The 20,047-nt window shown below is 45.6% G+C and overlaps 1 protein-coding gene across 5 annotated transcripts in view; it reads right to left on the reverse strand.

Annotated features, from left to right (window-relative positions):
• Positions 1 to 3,775, reverse strand: part of LOC110500892 (VPS10 domain-containing receptor SorCS2) — a 421,840-nt gene extending 418,065 nt beyond the window's left edge. For all 5 annotated transcript variants that reach the window (XM_090214886.1, XM_036958237.2, XM_036958238.2 and 2 more), the window contains exon 1: positions 3,318 to 3,775. In XM_090214886.1, coding sequence (XP_090071012.1) covers positions 3,318 to 3,668 — 351 coding nt within the window. In that variant the 5' untranslated portion in view covers positions 3,669 to 3,775. The remainder of the gene's footprint in view (positions 1 to 3,317) is intronic.
• Positions 3,776 to 20,047: the final 16,272 nt, after the last annotated feature.

Below are 20,047 nucleotides of genomic sequence, written 5' to 3' on the forward strand. Positions count from 1 at the left end.
GAATGGTTATTAGTACCATGTCTGGGTGTCTAATAACAATGTGAATGGTTATTAGTACCATGTCTGGGTGTCTAATAACAATGTGAATGGTTATTAGTACCATGTCTGGGTGTCTAATAACAATGTGAATGGTTATTAGCACCATGTCTGGGTGTCTAATAACAATGTGAATGGTTATTAGTACCATGTCTGGGTGTCTAATAACAATGTGAATGGTTATTAGTACCATGTCTGGGTGTCTAATAACAATGGGAATGGTTATTAGTACCATGTCTGGGTGTCTAATAACAATGTGAATGGTTATTAGTACCATGTCTGGGTGTCTAATAACAATGTGAATGGTTATTAGCACCATGTCTGGGTGTCTAATAACAATGTGAATGGTTATTAGTACCATGTCTGGGTGTCTAATAACAATGTGAATGGTTATTAGTACCATGTCTGGGTGTCTAATAACAATGTGAATGGTTATTAGTACCATGTCTGGGTGTCTAATAACAATGTGAATGGTTATTAGTACCATGTCTGGGTGTCTAATAACAATGTGAATGGTTATTAGTACCATGTCTGGGTGTCTAATAACAATGTGAATGGTTATTAGTACCATGTCTGGGTGTCTAATAACAATGTGAATGGTTATTAGTACCATGTCTGGGTGTCTAATAACAATGTGAATGGTTATTAGTACCATGTCTGGGTGTCTAATAACAATGTGAATGGTTATTAGTACCATGTCTGGGTGTCTAATAACAATGTGAATGGTTATTAGTACCATGTCTGGGTGTCTAATAACAATGTGAATGGTTATTAGTACCATGGTAAATCAAAATTAAATGTTTAACATATCAAGTTCTGCTTTTCTGATGTATTAAATTCTTATGTCATGCAATAAAATGCAAATTAATTACTCAAAAATCATACAATGTGATTTTCTGGATTTTTGTTTTAGATTCCGTCTCTCACAGTTGAAGTGTACCTATGATAAAAAATTACAGACCTCTACATGCTTTGTAAGTAGGAAAACCTGCAAAATCGGCAGTGTATCAAATACTTGTTCTCCCCACTGTATATGTATATATATAATCCAATATTGGATACCTTATTACTGCTGTCATTGTTACGTACCGTCTAACAAGTTGTAACGTCTACTCTATTTATATATATTTAGCATAATGGTAGTCTGATTTTATGCAGTTTTAAGAAAAAATACCTAAAAAAGAAAAACAAAAGAAATAAAGTAACAAATAATTAAAGAGCAGCAGTAAAATAACAATAGCAAGGCTGCAATAATGGAGCTGTGAGTCGGGAAGCAGGTGAAACGTCTAATAAAACCACGAGACAATTCCATGTGGCTTCACACCGGCACACAACAATAATACCAACTGGTGACTGAACATAAGAGAGCGACATATAAAGGGAGGAAACGATGAAGGTAATGAAGTTCAGGTGTGAATCATAATGATTAACAGGTGCGCGTAATGAGTGCCAGGTGTGAATCATAATGATTAGCAGGTGCGCGTAATGAGTGCCAGGTGTGAATAATAATGATTAACAGGTGCACGTAATGAGTGCCAGGTGTGAATCATAATAATTAACAGGTGCGCGTAATGAGTGCCAGGTGTGAATCATAATGATTAACAGGTGCGCGTAATGAGTGCCAGGTGTGCGTAATGATGAAATGCAGGTCCGGTGGTTAGTATTCCGGCAATGTTGGAGGCCGGAGGGGAGGAGCAGGAGAAGACATGACAGAGGCTATATACAGGGGTCTGGATGTCTACCAATAAATGTGCAACATTAGGGGTTAAAGGTCAACTGCTTGTTTACAAATGATTAAAAGTTCAAAGTCAAATAGTGTAATACCATTGCTTCTGACCAGATATACCACAGACATGATGCATCTTGGGTCCTTGGTATATATTTATTGACAATCGTCTATATCCTTTGTCTGGGCACAGCCACCTCTGAAGGCCCTGTAAACTGGGGGGGGGGGGCAGAGATTCTTAAATTTTCATGCCTATCAATCTGTGCTGGAATCGTAAATGTCCGACCTAGTGAAATTAAATGGCAGCATTTGTCTTCTTTTATTAGGCTGTGCAATATAGGGGGAGACCTCAATACGTCGACCTTACCAAAGTAAGGCAATGCCAAGTGAATTGAGGATAACTCAAACATGGCGTCCCAGGCTGTCAGTGTTTGGCTGACTGACAGATGATTCACACTTGTCTCAGTATTGAATTAGTCTGTCTGTCAGAAGTTCTTCATGAATAGAAAATGGGCCCTTATAATACAAAACATATATATATTTTTTTGTGATTTCATTCCAATTCTATGCCAAGTCTAAATGTTATTTCAACATTATAGGTTGAGCATTGGCATAGTATTTGTTACTGTCTGTGGCTGCTATATAGACAGTATGTAACCTGGTTGAGCTAGTCATCTAGTTCATGACATGTTAGATAGAGAGCAGTCTGGATGATGTTTCTCATATGAAAGAGGATGCAGGCAGGCCAGTAGCAGTGGGAAACGTTTCCTTCTAACTGTACGTGTTCTGTCGTGACAATAGCACATATTCAACTGATGTCCTTGATAGACACTGCACGGTCCCGGACAGCTGACAATATTCTACCCAATCACAAAGCCCTCACTCGATCTATTTTTTCCCCCTCTCTCTTGCTGTTTACATTGCGCTGCTAATTACAATTAATTACATGTCAATTAAACTAGGTCATAAACCTCGAATTATGTGCAATTAATTATTTGGACAAATAAATACGCTTTAAACTGAAACATTCAAGGTGGATATTAATACACATTATTTAAACACTTTAGTATCATCATATGACAATGTCAACACCAACCAAGTGGCACTGAGTGGGACAGAAAAAAACAGCTTGCCTCCACGGTGCGCACCTCTAAACAGACTGACATCATCATAACCAGCTAAACTAAAGATAGGTGGGTGGGTTGGATGCACTTCTCCGCAACCAGCCATGTCCTCTCTCATCAGTCAGGGCTTGACACACAATAATAAATGTAGCTGTTGTAAACACAGACCATGGGCATAAATATGTTTGTTAGAAGCGCACTTGAAGACATATTGATGCGTTTCAGAGTAGCCAAACAACAAAACGGGATTCAATGGCATGAGCAATGAAAGCCACGAAGGAAAAATAATTTACGCATGTGTAGCTATTACCTGGACAATAACTTATGTCAATTGGGATGGGCTGTTATGGTGACTGGCGGGTTGTGTAGGCTACAAGCGGGGAACCCACTACATCACAACGGAGTGTAACCGGGACGGGACGGGTACTTACGCTGCTGTTCTCCCCCGTCCAGTGAACCATCGCCTGGTTGTGAGTGGCATCCCCTTTGAGCACGAACGAGCTGCTGAGCAGGGACACTTTCTCTTGGGATAGAGCTCTCCTGAAGCGCCGGGATTCCATGTCCATATCATTATCACCCAAGTCCTGTCCGAACATTCCGTCTCTCCTGTCTATGCCTATACCGCTGTCAAGCATACGATGCGCGTCGCTCCGGCTGTCACATCGCACGGGTCCCATCAGTGACATCCAAGCCGAGGCGATAAACACAGCCCGGCACAGGTGCGCTGAAACTGTTCCTTTCGGACGCAGAGGTACCATGTTTCGCGCCATTATAGCGCTCATATCGTGGATACTGACAGAGAGACTGCGATTCGAGTGGAAGATAGATAGCACTACTGTAAGCGGAGAGAGAGGGAGGGAGGCTCGGAGGGATGGAGTGGAACTGGAGCGAGGCCATACAATGGAAACAACGTGGTCGTGTCTGTGTGTCTGTCAACTGGAAGACGCGCGGTGCAAATAGCATGTGCGCCATCTGGTGACACATACCCTACATTGCTGTTTCTGAAAGCCTTAATCGTTGAAGACTTAACCCCTTCCCACGAACTGATTTCTAAACTTTTTATTTCACCTTTATTTAACCAGGTAGGCTAGTTGAGAACAAGTTCTCATTTACAACTGCGACCTGGCCAAGATAAAGCAAAGCAGTGCGACACAAACAACAACACAGTTACACATGGAATAAACAACAGTCAATAACATAATATAAAATAAATAAAGTCTATATACAGTGTACGCAAATTGCGTGAGGAGGTAAGGCAATAAATAGCCATAATAGCGAAGTAATTCAAATTTAGCAAATTAACACTGGAGTGATAGATGTGCAGATGATGATTTGCAAGTAGAGATACTGGTGTGCAAAAGAGCAGAAAAGTCATTTAAAACAATATGGGGATGTGGTAGGTAGATTGGATGGGTTATTTACAGATGGGCTATGTACAGCTGCAGCGATTGGTTAGCTCCTCAGATAGCTGATGTTTAAAGTTAGCGAGGGAAATATAAGTCTCCAGCTTCAGCAATTTTTGCAATTCGTTCCAGTCATTGGCAGCAGAAAACTGGAAGGAAAGGCAGCCAAAGGAGGTGTTGGCTTTGGGGATGACCAGTGAGATATACCTGCTGGAGCACGTGCTACCGGTGGGTGTTATCGTGACCAGTGAGCTGAGATAAGGCGGAGCTTTACCTAGCATAGACTTATAGATGACCAGGAGCCAGTGGGTCTGGCGACGAATATGTAGCTATGGTCAGCCGACTAGAGCATACAGGTCGCAGTGGTGGGTGGTATATGGGGCTTTGGTGACAAAACGGATGGCACTGTGATAGACTGCATCCAGTTTGCTGAGTAGAGTGTTGGAGGCTAATTTGTAAATGACATCGCCAAAGTCAAGGATCGGTAGGATAGTCAGTTTTACGAGGGTATGTTTGGCGGCGTGAATGAAGGAGGCTTTGTTCCGAAATAGGAAGCCGATTCTAGATTTTATTTTGGATTGGAGATGTTTAATATGAATCTGGAAGGAGAGTTTACAGTCTAGCCAGACACCTAGGTATGTGTAGTTGTCCACATATTCTAATTCAGAACCGTCCAGAGTAGTGATACTAGTCGTGCGGGCAGTGAACGGTTGAAAAGCATGCATTTAGTTTTAATAGCATTTAAGAGCAGTTGGAGGCCATGGAAGTGTAACCGATGTGAAACGGCTAGCTAGTTAACAGGGTGCGCGCTAATAGCGTTTCAATCGGTGACGTCCCTCGCTCTGAGACCTGAAGTAGTTTGTGGTGCGATGGGTAACAATGCTTCGTGGGTGTTGATGTGTGCAGAGGGTCCCTAGTTCGAGCCCAGTCAGGGGCGAGGAGAGGGAAGGAAGCCATACTGTTACAGAAGGAGTGTAGTATGGCATGTTTGGAGGTTTGTTAATACAGGATATAACATCCTGTCGGAGATGTTGCTGACAGTGGCTTTTTTTCCCAAGACTCCATTTGATGTCAGCTGTGTAGTAGGCCTATGTACGCCATTTTAAGGACCACACACTGCTGTCAGGTCATATTTGGTCTTATCCAATAGGGTTATCCAAATGGGTGCAACATTTCAGAACCTCCAGATAGAAATTGCTATTGTGTGTAGAACATGACTCTCCCTGCGATGTAGAATAGCCCATACCGACTCTCTACATGACATTTCTATCTGCAAGGTTCCTGAACGATGCACCTGACCCCCAAAAGAGAGGAAGAGGCGAAGCAAAATGTTTCACTCTCACCAATTATCTGTCCAAAATAAATCCAATGTGTTTCTATGAGCTTAGCTTGTCACCTGGCTTCCCGCCTTTGGGACGATGACTTCTACTGTTATGGTGGAGACATGAGCATCTCGTCATTATATACAGATCTCCACCCCCACTGATTAAGCCCCCAGTGTTGACTGTGGACAGCTGTCCAAGAGGTCAAAGTTCAGGGTTTAATTCCACTCTACTTGCCATCCTTCCACATAGATCTAATTAGACCCTTGGTTTTAACCAGGCCAGGAATCTCCACTGTTGTTACTTGATGTCCTATTTTATTTCCTTCAACATTTTGATCATTTAGCAGACGCTCTTATCCAGAGCAATTAGGGTTAAGTCATTTGCTCAAGGGCACATCAACAGATTTTTCACCTAGTCGGCTCTGGGATTTTGAACCAGCGACTTTTTGGTTACTGGCCCAACGCTCTTAACCGCTAGGCTACCTGTCACACAACAAATCCACATTTAATGAATTGCTTCTATCAGTATCTCTTGAGTGTTTTAATTTCTTACCATCAGACAAGCGACCAGTAGTGAATCACAAATCTCTGTGGTTGACAAATTTTGCCCCTCAGTCTGTGACACTAATGACATTGGCTGTCAATCACTGAGTTACTCAATATGTAGGTTAGACCGTCCATTCACAAACCCACCCATAACAACACTGTAGAGTCCCTGTACATGTATACAGGAAAACAACTGTTAGGTGTAGTAGGAGTCTCTGGGCCCTAGTCGAAAGAACTGCATTATGTAGGGAATTGGGTGCCATTTCGGACGCAATCTCTGAGTCTCAGGGTAGGTTAACTATCTGTGTAGAAAAAGTCATCTCTGTAAAATATGGTTCACTGCCAGGCAGCCCTGGTCCTCCATTTTGTCTTTTGGCTAGTTTGTTTTTGTTGGTTTACAATAAATGGGGAACCACAGGCTGTTTACTGTTCATGGATTTGTTGTTTCAGTTGTCCAGAGAATGAGGAGGAGCTGCAGTTTGAATATTTGATGGAGTAGGACCTACAGGAGGAGAGGAGAGGAGAGGAGAGGAGAGGAGAGGAGAGGAGAGGAGAGGAGAGGAGAGGAGAGGAGAGGAGAGGAGAGGAGAAGTCCTCCTATTCATTCTCTGTATTATTGGGGTTTCTCTATTTTTGTCTCTTCCTGCCTAGTCCTTTACCTCCACATCTACCCCCTCTCCTCCTTTACCTCCACATCTACCCCCTCTCCCCCCTCTAGTCCTTTACCTCCACATCTACCCCTCTCCCCCTCCCCCTCACTCTAGTCCTTTACCTCCACATCTAACCCCTCTCCCCCCTCCCCCTCTAGTCCTTTACCTTCACATCTACCCCCTCTCCTCCTTTACCTCCACATTTCCCCCCTCTCCCCCTCCCCCTCTAGTCCTTTACCTCCACATCTACCCCTCTCCCCCTCCCCCTCACTCCAGTCCTTTACCTCCACATTTACCCCCTCTCCCCTAGTCCTTTACCTCCACATCTACCCTCCCCTCCCTCCCCCCTCCCTCTACGCCTTTACCTCCCCCTCTCCCCCTCTCTCCTAGTCATTTATCTCCACAACCCCACTTCCCTCTCTCCCCTAGACCTTTACCTCCCTCCTCTCCCCTAGTCCTTTACCTCCACATCAACCACCTCCTCCCCTCCCTCTAGGCCTTTACCTCCCCCTCTTCCCCACTCCCCTAGTCCTTTACCTCCAAATCTACCCCTTCCCCCTCCCTCTAATCCTTTATCTCCCCCTCTCGCCTAGTCCTTTACCTCCACATCTACCCTCTCTCCCCCGATCCCCCCTCTAGTCCTTTACCTCCCCCTCCCTCTAGTCCTTTATCTCCCCCTCTCCCCTAGTCTTTTACCTTCACATCTACCCCAGATCCCCCCCTCTAGTCCCTTACCTCTCCCTCTCCCCCTCTCCCCCCTCTCCCCTAGTCCTTTACCTCCCCCTCTCCCCTAGGCCTTTACCTCCCTCTCTCCCCTAGTCATTTACTTCCCCCTGTCCCCCCTCTCCCCTAGTCCTATACCTCCCCCTGTCCCCCCTCTCCTCTAGTCCTTTACCTCCCCTGTCCCCCCTCTCCCCTAGTCCTTTACCTCCCCCTCTCCCCTAGTCATTTACCTCCCCCTCTCCCCTAGTCCTTTACCTCCCCCTCTCCCCCCTCTCTCCTAGTCCTTTACCTCCCCTCTCCCCTAGTCCTTTACCTCCCCCTCCTCTAGTCCTTTACCTCCCCCTCTCCCCCCTCTCCCCTAGTCCTTTACCTCCCCCTCTCCCCTAGTCCTTTACCTCTCCCCTAGTCCTTTACCTCCCCCTCTCCCCCAGTCCTTTACCTCCCCCTCTCCCCCAGTCCTTTACCTCCCCTTCTCCCCCAGTCTTTTACCCCCCCCCCTCCCCCAGTCCTTTACCTCCCCCTCTCCTCCAGTCCTTTACCTCCCCCTTCTCCCCTAGTCCTTTATCTCTCCCCCCTCTCCTCTAGTCCTTTACCTCCCCCTCTCCCTCTAGTCCTTTACCTCCCCCCTCTCCCTCTAGTGCTTTACCTCCCCCTCTCCCCCCTCTCCCCTAGTCCTTTATCTCCCCTCTCCCTCTAGTCCTCCCCCTCTCCCCTAGTCCTTTACCTCCCCCTCCCTCTAGTCCTTTATCTCCCCCTCTCCCCTAGTCTTTTACCTTCACATCTACCCCCGATCCCCCCCTCTAGTCCTTTACCTCTCCCTCTCCCCCCTCTCCCCTAGTCCTTTACCTCCCCCTCTCCCCTAGGCCTTTACCTCCCCGTCCCCCCTCTCCCCTAGTCCTTTACCTCCCCCTGTCCCCCCTCTCCTCTAGTCCTTTACCTCCCCCTGTCCCCCCTCTCCTCTAGTCCTTTACCTCCCCCCTCTCCCTCTAGTCCTTTACCTCCCCCTCTCCCCCCTCTCCCCTAGTCCTTTACCTCCCCTCTCCCCTAGTCCTTTACCTCCCCCTCTCCCCCAGTCCTTTACCTCCCCCTCTCCCCCAGTCCTTTACCTCCCCCTGTCCCCCCTCTCCTCTAGTCCTTTACCTCCCCCCTCTCCCTCTAGTCCTTTACCTCCCCCTCTCCCCCCTCTCCCCTAGTCCTTTACCTCCCCTCTCCCCTAGTTCTTTACCTCCCCCTCTCCCCCCTCTCCACTAGTCCTTTACCTCCCCTCTCCCCTAGTCCTTTACCTCCCCCTCTCCCCCAGTCCTTTACCTCCCCCTTCTCCCCCAGTTCTTTACCCCCCCTCCCCCAGTCCTTTACCTCCCCCTCTCCCCCAGTCATTTACCTCCCCCCTCTCCCCTAGTCATTTACCTCCCCCTTCCCCTAGTCCTTTACCTCCCCCCTCTCCCGCAGTCATTTACCTCCCCCCTCTCCCCTAGTCCTTTACCTCCACCCTCTCCCCCAGTTATTTACCTCCCCCTCGCCCCCAGTCCTTTACCTCCCCCTCGCCCCCAGTCCTTTACCTCCCCCCTCTCCCCCAGTCCTTTACCTCCCCCCTCTCCCCCAGTCCTTTACCTCCCCCCTCTCCCCCAGTCCTTTACCTCCCCCTTCCCCCAGACCTTTACCTCCCCCCTCTCCCCTAGTCATTTACCTCCCTCTCTCCCCCTTGTACCTCTCTGTTTGGTTAACTCATGAAAAGAACAGACAACACACACATGGCATTGGGCATTGGGAGCAGAGTGGGAGAATACAGATGATGGTATATACAGTGCCTTGCGAAAGTATTCGGCCCCCTTGAACTTTGCGACCTTTTGCCACATTTCAGGCTTCAAACATAAAGATATAAAACTGTATTTTTTTGTGAAGAATCAACAACAAGTGGGACACAATCATGAAGTGGAACGACATTTATTGGATATTTCAAACTTTTTTAACAAATCAAAAACTGAAAAATTGGGCGTGCAAAATTATTCAGCCCCCTTAAGTTAATACTTTGTAGCGCCACCTTTTCCTGCGATTACAGCTGTAAGTCGCTTGGGGTATGTCTCTATCAGTTTTGCACATCGAGAGACTGACATTTTTTCCCATTCCTCCTTGCAAAACAGCTCGAGCTCAGTGAGGTTGGATGGAGAGCATTTGTGAACAGCAGTTTTCAGTTCTTTCCACAGATTCTCGATTGGATTCAGATCTGGACTTTGACTTGGCCATTCTAACACCTGGATATGTTTATTTTTGAGCCATTCCATTGTAGATTTTGCTTTATGTTTTGTTGTCATTGTCTTGTTGGAAGACAAATCTCCGTCCCAGTCTCAGGTCTTTTGCAGACTCCATCAGGTTTTCTTCCAGAATGGTCCTGTATTTGGCTCCATCCATCTTCCCATCAATTTTAACCATCTTCCCTGTCCCTGCTGAAGAAAAGCAGGCCCAAACCATGATGCTGCCACCACCATGTTTGACAGTGGGGATGGTGTGTTCAGCTGTGTTGCTTTTACGCCAAACATAACGTTTTGCATTGTTGCCAAAAAGTTAAATTTTGGTTTCATCTGACCAGAGCACCTTCTTCCACATGTTTGGTGTGTCTCCCAGGTGGCTTGTGGCAAACTTTAAACAACACTTTTTATGGATATCTTTAAGAAATGGCTTTCTTCTTGCCACTCTTCCATAAAGGCCAGATTTGTGCAATATACGACTGATTGTTGTCCTATGGACAGAGTCTCCCACCTCAGCTGTAGATCTCTGCAGTTCATCCAGAGTGATCATGGGCCTCTTGGCTGCATCTCTGATCAGTCTTCTCCTTGTATGAGCTGAAAGTTTAGAGGGACGGCCAATTCTTGGTAGATTTGCAGTGGTCTGATACTCCTTCCATTTCAATATTATCGCTTGCACAGTGCTCCTTGGGATGTTTAAAGCTTGGGAAATCTTTTTGTATCCAAATCCGGCTTTAAACTTCTTCACAACAGTATCTCGGACCTGCCTGGTGTGTTCCTTGTTCTTCATGATGCTCTCTGCGCTTTTAACGGACCTCTGAGACTATCACAGTGCAGGTGCATTTATACGGAGACTTGATTACACACAGGTGGATTGTATTTATCATCATTAGTCATTTAGGTCAACATTGGATCATTCAGAGATCCTCACTGAACTTCTGGAGAGAGTTTGCTGCACTGAAAGTAAAGGGGCTGAATAATTTTGCACGCCCAATTTTTCAGTTTTTGATTTGTTAAAAAAGTTTGAAATATCCAATAAATGTCGTTCCACTTCATGATTGTGTCCCACTTGTTGTTGATTCTTCACAAAAAAATACAGTTTTATATCTTTATGTTTGAAGCCTGAAATGTGGCAAAAGGTCGCAAAGTTCAAGGGGGCCGAATACTTTCGCAAGGCACTGTATATATACACACACACATAGTGTGTGGGTGTGTGTGTATTCAGTACCAGACAAAAGTTTGGACACACCTACTCATTCAAGGGTTTTTCATTATTAAAAAATAAAAAATAAAATACATTGTAGAATAATAGTTAATATAGTAACCAAAAAAGTGTTAAACAAATTCTTTGAGATTCTTCAAAGTAGACACCCTTTGCCTTGATGACAACTTTGCACACTCTTCACATTCTCTCAACCAGCTTCATGAGGTAGTCACCTGGAATGCATTTCAATTAACAGTGCTGTGCCACTACAGATTCTGGATTCGAGTCCAGGCTCTGTTTCAGCCGGCTGCGACCGGGATACCCATGGGGTGGCGCACAATTGGCCCAGCGTTTCCGCTTTAGGGAAGGGTTTGGACAGCAGGGGTGTCCTTGTCCCATCTCGCACTAACAATTCCTGTGGCAGGCGCGGTCGTCAGGTGCACGGTATTTCCTCCGACACATTGGTGCGGCTGGCTTATATGTATTTCTTTCCTTCTTAAATCAGTTTCAGCCAATCAGTTGTGTTGTGACAAGTGTACAGAAAATAGCCCTATTTGGTAAAAGACCAAGTCCATGTTATGGCAAGAACAAATCAAATCAACTTTTATTTGTCACATACACATGGTTAGCAGATGTTAATGCGAGTGTAGCGAAATGTAATAATAACCAGTAATAACCAACAAGTAATCTAGCTAACAATTCCAAAACTACTACGTTATAGACACAAGTGTAAGGGGATAAAGAATATGTACATAAAGATATATGGCTTACTTACTGGCTTACTGGGGCTCTCTCATGCCGTCCCTGGAGGGGGTGCGTCACCAGAGAGGGTTGATTCACTGATGTGGTCATCCTGTCTGGGTTGCCCCCCCCCCTCCCCTTGGGTTGTGCCGTGGCGGAGGTCTTTGTGGGCTATACTCAGCCTTGTCTCAGGATGGTAAGTTGGTGGTTGAAGATATCCCTGTAGTGGTGTGGGGGCTGTGCTTTGGCAAAGTGGGTGGGGTTGTATCCTTCCTCTTTGGCCCTGTCCGGAGGTGTCCTCGGATGGGGCCACAGTGTCTCCTGACCCCTCCTGTCTCAGCCTCCAGTATTTATGCTGCAGTAGTTTATGTGTCGGGGGGCTATGGTCAGTTTGTTATATCTGGAGTACTTCTCCTGTCCTATTCGGTGTCCTGTGTGAATCTAAGTGTGCATTCTCTAATTCTCTCCTTCTCTCTTTCTTTCTCTCTCTCGGAGGACCTGAGCCCTAGGACCATGCCACAGGACTACCTGACATGATGACTCCTTGCTGTCCCCAGTCCACCTGGCCGTGCTGCTGCTCCAGTTTCAACTGTTCTGCATTATCATTATTCGACCATGCTGGTCATTTATAAACATTTGAACATCTTGGCCATGTTCTGTTATAATCTCCACCCGGCACAGCCAGAAGAGGACTGGCCACCCCACATAGCCTGGTTCCTCTCTAGGTTTCTTCCTAGGTTTTGGCCTTTCTAGGGAGTTTTTCCTAGCCACCGTGCTTCTACACCTGCATTGCTTGCTGTTTGGGGTTTTAGGCTGGGTTTCTGTACAGCACTTTGAGATATCAGCTGATGTACGAAGGGCTATATAAATAATTTTGATTTGATTTGATATGAATGAGTGATGGTACAGAGCGGCATAGGCAAGATACAGTAGATGGTATTGAGTGCAGTATATACATATGAGATGAGTATGTAAACAAAGTGGCATAGTTAAAGTGGCTAGTGATACATGTATTACATAAAGATGCAGTAGATGATATAGAGTACAGTATATACATATACATATGAGATGAATAATGTAGGGTATGTAAACATTATATTAGGTAGCATTGTTTAAAGTGGCTAGTGATATATTTTACTCAAATAAGCAAAGAGAAATGACAGTCCAACATTACTTTAAGACATGAAGGTCAGTCAATACAGAACATTTCAAGAACTTGCAGTCGCAAAAACCATCAAGCGCTATGATAATTAACTGTCTCTCATGAGGACCGCCACAGGAAAGGAAGACCCAGAGTTACCTCTGCTGCAGAGGATAAGTTCATTAGAGTTGCCAGCCTCAGAAATTGGCAATTAACTGCACCTCAGATTACAGCCAAAATAAATGCTTCACAGAGTTCAACAGACACATCTCAACATCAACTGTTCAGAAGAGACTGCGTGAATCAGGCCTTCATGGTCGAATTGCTACAAAGAAACGAATACTAAAGGACACCAATATGAAGAAGAGACTTGCTTGGGCCAAGAAACACAAGCAATGGATATTAGACTGGTGGAAATCTGTCCTTTGGTCTGATGAGTCCAAATGTGAGATTTTTGGTTCCAACTGCCGTGTCTTTGTGAGACGCAGAGTAGGTGAACGGGTGATCTCAGCTTGTGTGGTTCCCACCGTGAAGCATAGAGGAGGAGGTTTGATGATGTGGGGGTGCTTTGCTGGTGACACTGTCAGGGATTTATTTAGAATTCAAGGCACACTTAACAAGCATGGCTACCACAGCATTCTGCAGCGATACGCCATCCCATCTGGTTTGTGCTTAGTGGGACTACCATTTGTTTTTCAACAGGACAATGACTCCAATCACACTTCCAGGCTGTGTAAGGGCTACACTTTTTTTGCAAACTACATGATTCCATATGTGTTATTTTATAGTTTTGACGTCTTCACTATTATTCTATTATTCTACAGAAATAGTAAAAATAAAGAAAAAACCTTTGAATGAGTAGGTGTGTCCAAACTTTTGACTGGTACTGTATGTGATGGTGTAATGCAGGGTTTCATACAGTAGGGCTGTAGTTATCTATCTGATGGTGTAATGCAGGGGGTCATGTAGGTGGTCTGTAGTTATCTATGTGATGGTGTAATGCAGGGGGTCATGTAGGTGGTCTGTAGTTATCTATGTGATGGTGTAATGCAGGGATTCATACAGTAGGTCTGTAGTTATCTATCTGATGGTGTAATGCAGGGGGTCATGTAGGTGGTCTGTAGTTATCTATGTGATGGTGTAATGCATGGGGTCATATAGTAGGTCTGTAGTTATCTATGTGATGGTGTAATGCAGGGGGTCATATAGTAGGTCTGTAGTGATCTATGTGATGGTGTAATGCAGGGGGTCATGTAGGTGGTCTGTAGTTATCTATGTGATGGTGTAATGCAGGGGGTCATGTAGGTGGTCTGTAGTTATCTATGTGATGGTGTAATGCAGGGGGTCATATAGTAGGTCTGTAGTTATCTATGTGATGGTGTAATGCAGGGGGTCATATAGTAGGTCTGTAGTGATCTATGTGATGGTGTAATGCAGGGGGTCATGTAGGTGGTCTGTAGTTATCTATGTGATGGTGTAATGCAGGGGGTCATGTAGGTGGTCTGTAGTTATCTATGTGATGGTGTAATGCAGGGGGTCATACAGTAGGGCTGTAGTTATCTATGTGATGGTGTAATGCAGGGGGTCATATAGTAGGACTGTAGTTATCTATGTGATGGTGTAATGCAGGGAGTCATACAGTAGGGCTGTATTTATCTATGTGATGGTGTAATGCAGGTGGTCTGTAGTTATCTATGTGATGGTGTAATGCAGGTGGTCTGTAGTTATCTATGTGATGGTGTAATGCACCATAATGCTAGCCTGGATTTCTAGCCTGAATGCTATCCTGGGTTTCTAGCCTGAATGCTAGCCTGGGTTTCTAGCCTGAATGCCAGCCTGGGTTTGTAGCCTGAATGCTAGCCCGGGTTTCTATCCTGGGTTTCTATCCTGAATGCTAGCCTGGGATTCTAGCCTGAATGCTAGCCTGGGTTTCTAGCCTGAATGCTAGCCTGGTTTCTATTCTGGGTTTCTATCCTGAATGCTAGCCTGGGATTCTAGCCTGAATGCTAGCCTGGGTTTCTATCCTGGGTTTCTAGCCAGAATGCTAGCCTGGGTTTCTAGCCTGAATGCTAGCCTGGTTTCTATCCTGGGTTTCTAGCCTGAATGCTAGCCTGGTTTCTATCCTGGGTTTCTAGCCTGAATGCTAGCCTGGTTTCTATCCTGGGTTTCTAGCCTGAATGCTAGCCTGGTTTCTATCCTGGGTTTCTAGCCTGAATGCTAGCCTGGTTTATATCCTGGGTTTCTAGCCTGAATGCTAGCCTGGGTTTCTAACCTGAATGCTAGCCTTGGTTTCTAGCCCGAATGGTAGCCTGAATGCTAGCCTGGGTTTCTAGCCTGAATGCCAGCCTGGGTTTGTAGCCTGAATGCTAGCCTGGGTTTCTAGTCTGAATGCTAGCCTGGTTTCTATCCTGTGTTTTTAGCCTGAATGCTAGCCTGGTTTCTATCTTGGGTTTCTAGCCTGAATGCTAGCCTGGGTTTCTAGCCTGAATGCTAGCCTGGGTTTCTATCCTGGGTTTCTAGCCTGAATGCCAGCCTGGTTTCTATCCTGGGTTCTAGCCTGAATGCCAGCCTGGTTTCTATCCTGGGTTTCTAGCCTGAATGCCAGCCTGGTTTCTAGCCTGAATGCTAGCCTGGGTTTCTAGCCTGAATGCTAGCCTGGGTTTCTAGCCTGAATGCTAGTCTGGGTTTCACTCCTGTTTGGCATTTGACCAACTCCTTTTCCATCGCCTTTGCAAACAGGTTGTCTACAACCTATCTAAGTGTTTGTCAGTTAAAGTCATGTTTTGTCATTTGCTTTGTGGGCTATGTATACTGTGTGACACTTAACTGTATAACATTAGTTCATTGATGGCCTATAACCAAGAGTAAAACCAAGACCACCCTTTTATATTGGTGGTGAAGTCATACATGGCCAAGATCACGTCATCTTCAATCTTGGAACACCATACTACCTCAAATCATGGCATAGTCATACAATCCCATTCACTAGGAGGACCCACACACCTTGATGGGGTGCTAATAGTGTATCAAGCCTGTTTTAATAGGATGTTCCAGTGAAGTAATGAGGTAGCCAGCGATTAGACCTGTGTAACCCCAGGAGTAATTACTTCAGTGGGCTAGTCTAAAACCAATCACCTCCTCACCCTCCCCTCCCTGAGGCTCACTGGATCTCATCTAGACTGTATCCCAGTCAGTACCGCAACCATCCATTAAGCAACACACACTCTGTGTGTGTGTGTGTGTGTGTGTGTGTGGTAGTCAGCATGTGTGTGGTAGTCAGTGTGTGTGTGGTAGTCAGCATGTGTATGTGGTAGTCAGTGTGTGTGTGTGTGTGTGTGTGTGTGTGTGTGGTAGTCAGTGTGTGTGTGTGTGTGTGTGTGTGTGTGGTAGTCAGTGTGTGTGTGGTAGTCAGTGTGTGTGTGGTAGTCAGCGTGTGTGTGTGTGGTAGTCAGCATGTGTGTGGTAGTCAGTGTGTGTGTGGTAGTCAGCATGTGTGTGGTAGTCAGTGTGTGTGTGGTAGCCAGTGTGTATGTGTGGTAGTCAGCATGCGTGTGGTAGTCAGTGTGTGTGTGGTAGTCAGCATGTGTGTGGTAGTCAGTGTGTGTGTGGTAGTCAGTGTGTGCGTGGTAGTCAGTGTGTGTATGTGTGGTAGTCAGCATGCGTGTGGTAGTCAGTGTGTTTGTGGTAGTCAGTGTGTGTATGTGTGGTAGTCAGCATGTGTGTGGTAGTCAGTGTGTGTGGGGTAGTCAGTGTGTGTGTATGTGGTAGTCAGTGTGTGTGTGTGTGGTAGTCAGTGTGTGTGTGGTAGTCAGTGTGTGTGTGTGTGTGTGTGTGTGTGTGTGTGTGTGTGTTAGTCAGTGTGTGTGTGTGTGTGTGTGTGTGTGTGTGTGTGTGTGTGTGTTAGTCAGTGTGTGTGTGTGTGTGTGTGTGTGTGTGTGTGTGTGTGTGTGTGTGTGTGTGTGTGTGTGTGTGTGTGTGGTAGTCAGTGTGTGTGTATCCCCGTTAGGACTGTAACCGTCCATAAAGCGACACACATGGGGGTCGTTCTCTTCATGGCCTCCCTCCTCGGGAGACCTACTGTCACGCTCTGTCGTCTGAGATTAAACACCACCTGTCTGATAACTCACCCTGGCTCCACACACAAACAGCATAACGGGTGCAAATTAGTGAAGGACCTTGGGAAGTGCTATGCTCACCCATGAAAGAGATTCTGGAGCGACTGTTTTCATGTTCCCTGTAGGTGTACTGGCACTGACCGGGAAGAAATAGTGCCCTCTGCTTCACACAAAGCAACCATTTAACTGTAACTAACAACGTTATGATTGATCTTGCATTAACCTTCTGTGGAGCTACGAAAACCCACATGGCACAATGTGATGGATACTTCTCAACCATGCTTGATTCAGAAGGATAGGACTTCTTATTGTTTAGTCAATACACATTTACAATGTCTCATCATTGTATTTGGGGGGAAAAAAATGCTCATTGAGAGCAATGGCATGGAAGTGCTGCACCCACATGAAAAAGTACTACTAAATTACTACTACACAAAACCTACTGGTTTTACTACTTGATTGCTATTGAGATGTAGTGAAAATAAGTGATTTATGTAGTAGTTTAAGTAGTAATGAGTTATAAATTGGGACGTTTCACTAGTGGTGAACACTACATAGTTCCTATTCAAATCACTGCGTACTGTAATTCTTCCTTGAGACTACTGAGCTTTTGCTATCTACTACTTAAAACCTACATGTTCATTTCTTGAATTACTACACAATACCGACACATACATACATTACTGCTGTACATAACGATGTGCGCTGAGAGTCGGGAAGCAAGTTCAGGGAGTGGGTATTTTAAATGCAACATAATACAAAACAGGAAACACTAACAGCACACAGACATGAAACAGAAACAATGACGCCTGGGGAAAGAACCAAAGGGAGTGACATACATAGGGAACCAATCAGGGAAGTGATGGACTCCAGGTGAGTCTGATGACGCACAGGTGCGCGTAACGATGGTGACCGGTGTGCACCATAAGGAGCAGCTGGAGAGGGAGCACAAGTGGCACTGTATGCCTCCTAAATCCCTATTGAATTACTACACACTACCTACACATTACCACTGTATGCCTCCTAAATCCCTATTGAATTACTACACACTACCTACACATTATCACTGTATGTCTACTAAATAGTATCCGTAAAACACCAGTCTCAACGTCAACAGTGAAGAGGTGACTCCAGGATGCTGGCCTTCTAGGCAGAGCTGCAAAGAAAAATCCACATCTCAGACTGGCCAATAAAAATAAAAGATTAAGATGGGAAAAAGAACACAGACACTGGACAGAGTAACTGTCTAGAAGGCCAGCATCCTGGAGTCGCCTCTTCACTGTTGACATTGAGACTGGACAGAGAACTCTGCCTAGAAGGCCAGCATCCCGGAGTCGCCTCTTCACTGTTGACATTGAGACTGGACAGAGAACTCTGCCTAGAAGGCCAACATCCTGGAGTCGCCTCTTCACTGTTGACGTTGAGACGGGTGTTTTGCGGGTAATATTTAAGTAAGCTGCCAGTTGAGGACTTGTGAGGAGTCTGTTTCTCAAACTAGACACTCTAATGTACTTGTCCTCTTGCTCAGTTGTGCACCGGGGCCTCCCACTCCTCTTTCTATTCTGGTTAGAGGCCGTTTGCGCTGTTCTGTGAAGGGAGTAGTACACAACGTTGTACGAGATCTTCAGTTTCTTGGCAATTTCTCTCAATGGTGGTGTATATTTTTTGAAATGTACATTGTGGCATTTTTTACCCCGCATTTTTTCATTTTCGGATCTTTATTATCCACCTGTACACCTGTACAGTAGAATGCACATACAATTGCTGCGAACGACATTATACCAAAGAAGAAGAAGAAAAATAAGAAGAGCGCTCAGCATGTAAGACCCAAACAATGATGGGGAAGAGGAAAACAACAACAGTAACAGCAACAACAACAACAACAACAACCACAACAAGCACCGTTGAGGACCAAGGTGATGGGAGACAGATCGGTGGAGCTGTGGAGAGAACACAGCTGCCTTCTCCACGACAGAAACCAATAAGACAATGGAAAGACAAGCACCCTGGTGAGCACAGTGGATATTAGAATAGATTAGAAAGGTCATATTGTCCACGTCTGCCCAACCATCCATATTCTACACCTCCATCTCTTTGTCAAATATTTCTGGACATAATAATGTGCACACTATTTGTTAAAGCAGCAGCTTCCGTGCTTCTATTCTCAAGGGGGGGTATTTTCCACACACCTTCCCATCCATAACTCCCACTCAATCCAGCTCCCCCCTAAGGTTACCGCCCATCTCCCGTCCACTAAGGGACCCTCCCATCATCCCACCCCTAGTGGTCCGTGCCATTTCTCCACATCAAGATAGAGTAGGAACGAAGGAATGCCACGCTTCCCTAACATCTCTAATTGTGACAGATCTGTTTACGCCCAGCTACGCAAACATCTTAATCATAATCAAGGGAGAGGGGGGCTTTCATGCTTTTCTCTGGGCCCAGGGAGATTATGCGATCACACCGAGACATTTACCAGCTAATTAAGCCACAAAGTTATTCCACGCAGAAGGTTAGATGGAGGACACATGATCGAGACAAAACTTCATGGCAGAAATTCTATGAGAAGTTTTTTCAATCAATCCAATGTGTTTATTAAGCCCTTTTTACAACAGCAGATGTCACAAAGTGCTTTTACAGAAACCCTGCCTAAAATCCCTAACAGTAAGCAATGCCAAAGAGTTCAAGTACACTTCCTTGGAGGATGGGCTTGTGGTTGGGGTTGAGGGAGATAGGGAGGGAAATGTGATCCTTTGCCAATGTCTTACACTGGTTAATGCCCTGCAGTAAGCACCATGCACAAGGTGAATCCGTTCTGTGTCTGTAGGAGACTGAGAGGCCCAATAAGGGAACGAAAGCCAACAAATATGAAGGATTTAATGAGAGGGAATCCATCTTTATTCGCACCACTGAGACGGATTAACATCTAATGGTCCCGCCGCTCGGAATGCAAAGCAAAACTTGCACGGTCCCGAATGGAGACAGAGAGGGCCTCTCACAAACAATACACCCAGCTCACACACACACACACACTGATGAACTCTGAAGTGATGACAGATGCAGATCCCTAT

Source organism: Oncorhynchus mykiss, chromosome 21, assembly GCF_057628025.1.
Source record: "Oncorhynchus mykiss isolate SJ-2025 chromosome 21, ASM5762802v1, whole genome shotgun sequence".
In the NCBI taxonomy this organism is placed as follows: Eukaryota; Metazoa; Chordata; class Actinopteri; order Salmoniformes; family Salmonidae; genus Oncorhynchus; species Oncorhynchus mykiss.